The sequence below is a fragment of the Meleagris gallopavo genome, chromosome 27 (genome assembly GCF_905368555.1).
Source record: "Meleagris gallopavo chromosome 27, MGAL_WU_HG_1.1, whole genome shotgun sequence".
In the NCBI taxonomy this organism is placed as follows: Eukaryota; Metazoa; Chordata; class Aves; order Galliformes; family Phasianidae; genus Meleagris; species Meleagris gallopavo.
The window spans coordinates 1647231-1650496 of record NC_139430.1 but is presented as its reverse complement, the minus strand read 5'-3'; the positions used below and the strand labels follow the sequence as shown (position 1 = coordinate 1650496).

The window sequence follows — 3266 nt, the reverse complement described above, 5'->3', positions numbered from 1 at the left end:
TCTTCCTGTTCTGTAGCCTAGCTCTTAGATACTATATTATACTTCCTCTTTCCATGTCACCCACCCCACCCCTTTGTGTTGTTAGGCTGCTCAATAACAATTTTCTCTATTTCCAAACTATAGAGAATACAGTACTGAAATAATCATGCTGGCAGGAGTTGCTTCTGCTAATTGTTAGCGTGCGACTGCTACTGCCTGTGCTCCAGCCATCTTCACGCTCATTACCTCATGCAGTTGTAGCAGTTGGTGTTGCTGTGCCTTTCCTGGTAGGCACAGCAGACTGGAGGATCATCCTTGTTGGGCAGATTGCACTTTGGAGCAGAGATGAGTGAGAACACGTGTTCTTGCATCAGCAGAGAGAACCTAGAGCTCTTGCTCCCTCTGGGGCTGGACTAATTGCTTGGTATTTTCTCTGAAATAAAGTAAGGCTTCATGATAGGATTTTAAACCTTTATTCATAAAAACAAGGAATAGGGATGTTGTGGCATTTGTTCCACAGTTGCAAGGGTCTTGGTTGAGGAATGTTCACAGTGGGGGTGAGATGAGGCTGTTGGGACTAGGGACGAGGAGGCTGAACGAGCAGTGCATCGTGGCAGGCCACTGCAATGCCTCCTATGAGATTCAGGAACTCCTGGAAGTCCAGTTGCCCATCACTGTTGATATCAAGCCTCTTCATCATTCTGTCCACAACAGCAGGGTCCTTCTGATTCTGCAAGAGACCAAAGGAGGGGATCAACGTCTGCCTGGAGGGAAAGGCACCCCCAGGTATGGACCCACAACTGCTGCCTTCAGCCCCAGCACAGCCTTGACAAAAGGAGCAGCATCAATTTAGGGCAGTGCTGGTCAGATTGTGCTCTGCTCGTGGAAGTCAGAGCTTTCCCCTCCACTGTAGCACGGACACAGGTTTTCACTGCCCTGGGAGCCTCCTGGCCTGGCTTTCACTTACCTTTGTGAAGGAAGCCAGCTCGGTGTTCATGAAAGCCAGGAATTCCTTCTTGGAGAGCTTGAGGTTGTCTCCTTCACGCCCTGCATACCGCTGGAAGACAGCCAGCAGTGACTCTATGCAGCGCTCAGTCTCAGTAGGGGAAATCTTGGACTGTGGAGCAGAAAAGGGGCTCAGAGTATGCTTGCGGGTTGCCCTGCCTTTGCAGAAGGGTCGTGGTTCCTCTAGGAACCTAGAGGAAGGCTCAGGGCCACCTGCCATCCATTGTTTCCTGTGCCCAACCTGTCCAGCTGCATTTTTCTTTGGTATTCATTTCTTTCTTGCTTAGCACAGCCCTGTGGTGAGGAGGAATGGGAGTGGTGCAGTGGAGGGAGTGGTGGCTGCTCTAGGGCTGCAGCGGCTCCTGGGAACTCTGGGAGCATGGAAACTTCCCTGGGGAACCATCGGTTGACATGGAATGAGGGCAGCTGCCTCTTCCTGAAGTCTTGCTGCCTTCCTCTGTGCTCTCCAGTACTACTTGGCGGGGCCTGTATGTCTGTCTGTCTTCCCCTTCTCCCCATCCCTCCCCTCCCCCTTGTACTGTCTGGTCAGAGCAGAAACTCTGAGTCACTGGTGAAAAATGCGATGGGGCTGGCACCCAACTGCAGCCAGAATCTGGGGAGCTGGGCTGCTCCACCAGCATGAGGTTAAGGCACAAAGCAATGGGCAGAAGGGGAATGTGGGGCGCATCTCCAATCCTGTGGGCAGGGCTGGGTGGAATCTGCCCTTCCCTCTCCAACCTCAGCATCCTTGGGCCTCGCTGCCACATCTCTTGCGCTGTCTGAGGCCCCATTCACGCCTTTTTTGGTGGACCTGCACCATGTAGCTTCCTCCATCCTCTGCTTCGACTCTCGGTTTCTTTGTATCCCCCACCTTGGACCAGAACTCCAGCCCCCAGCACAGAGTCCAAGAGAACAGATGGAGCAAAGAGAAAGCTTGCTGCACCCCCACAACCACAGGGACCCTCCGCTCTCCTCCCCTGCACCCCTCCCTGTGCCCAGGCTCCTCCCTGAGATCCTCAGCTCAGCTTTTGGCACTTTTCGCAGTGCCACGACGCATCCCAATTCCGTTCTGCTTCCTCCCCCCTCCTTGCCCTCACTCACCATGGCTGGGGTAGGGGGCTCGGTGCGGTGTTCGCGGTGCGGTGCTCAGCGTTGTGCAGCAATTGAGGGCGGTGTGAGCCTCGCCCAGCAGCGCCCGGCCCTGGTTCAGCCCCTCCGGGCCACGTTGGGCAATCGGCGGCTGTAACGGCGGATCGGGACGTGCCTGCGGTCCCCACGTCGGCCCGGGCCCCTCCCTTCCCTTCTGCGTTGTAGTTTTTGCAGTTATCACACTTCCATTTTGTTTTTTCTATTTCTTCTCTCTCTCTCTCTTTTTTTTTTTTTCTTTTTATGCCTCTTTTTACACCTTTATCTCTCTCTTCATTTCTTCTTCCCCAAGCTTAGGGCTGAGCACCCAGTGCTGTCCCGCTGCTCCTTGCAGCATCCTTAAGGTTTGCTTTTGATTTGGGCATGCCTGAAGGCAGCTTGCCCAATCTCCCTGCCTCTTCTCACTGCCCAGAATGCTCTGCCCATATTATGCTTTCCTCTCTGGGGTGTAATGGGGCTGCTTAGAGCTAGGATGGGGCTGTGGGGGTCAGATGGGCACAGGGGGAACACCGGGAGCTGCTTGGGCATGTTGGGTGCACCCACGCCTGCTCAGGAATTCCTGCTGGAAACTGATTCAGAGCAGGGGAAAATTCAGAGCAGGCAGGAAATGGGTGGGGAGGGGCCCTTTCCCCACCTGATTTCCCTCATTTATTGCCCCACATGTTGGAAATAATTAAAAAAGAAGTTGCTTTTTCTTTCCCCCGAACTCCAACCTCTTCTAAATTCGAAACAGCTCATTGCAAACAGAACAGACCTCAACAGGAAGGCTGCTGCTCTGCAGGCTTTGCACTTCCCCCTGTGTTTTGCACTTCCCTCTGTGTCCTGAGCATGGAAATAAAAACTGGGCTGGGGGCTGAGTGCCATTTCCCACCTTTGCAAGAGGAAATACCAGCAGGGCTGTGCCTGGCCCAGTGCTGTCTGTAGTATGGGGTCGTGGAAGGTTTCTGCTGCTGCTGTGTTTGCTGTGGAGGCGTTGGCAGTGTGTGCAGGCAGCCCATCTGTGCTGCTGTATGTTTGTCACCCAGACACACAGCAGTCGTGTGCAAAGGAGGGTGGTGGGGAGCAGAGCAATGCAGCTGGATGGGACAGGGTCTGGTGAGAGAAGGTCTGAGGAGGGCTCCTGGCTGTGTGTCCTG

The 3266-nt window shown here is 54.0% G+C and overlaps 1 protein-coding gene across 1 annotated transcript; it reads right to left on the bottom strand.

Moving 5' to 3' along the window:
- Positions 1 to 436: 436 nt before the first annotated feature.
- S100A11 (S100 calcium binding protein A11) lies at positions 437 to 2246 on the bottom strand. The gene is made up of 3 exons (XM_010723890.3): positions 2086 to 2246; positions 947 to 1096; positions 437 to 709 (listed from the first exon to the last, which is right to left on the bottom strand). Exons 1-3 carry the CDS (start codon positions 2086 to 2088, stop codon positions 557 to 559), a joined length of 306 nt encoding a protein of 101 aa, XP_010722192.1. The 5' UTR covers positions 2089 to 2246; the 3' UTR covers positions 437 to 556.
- Between the last annotated feature and the right edge of the window lie 1020 nt (positions 2247 to 3266).

What these genes read in the sequence shown, in the direction of transcription:
- S100A11 (XM_010723890.3), bottom strand. An exon ending in AGCTGGCTTCCTTCACAAAG is followed by an intron (nt 710 to 946) that starts GTAAGTGAAAGC and finishes GGTCTCTTGCAG; the next exon opens with AATCAGAAGGACCCTGCTGT.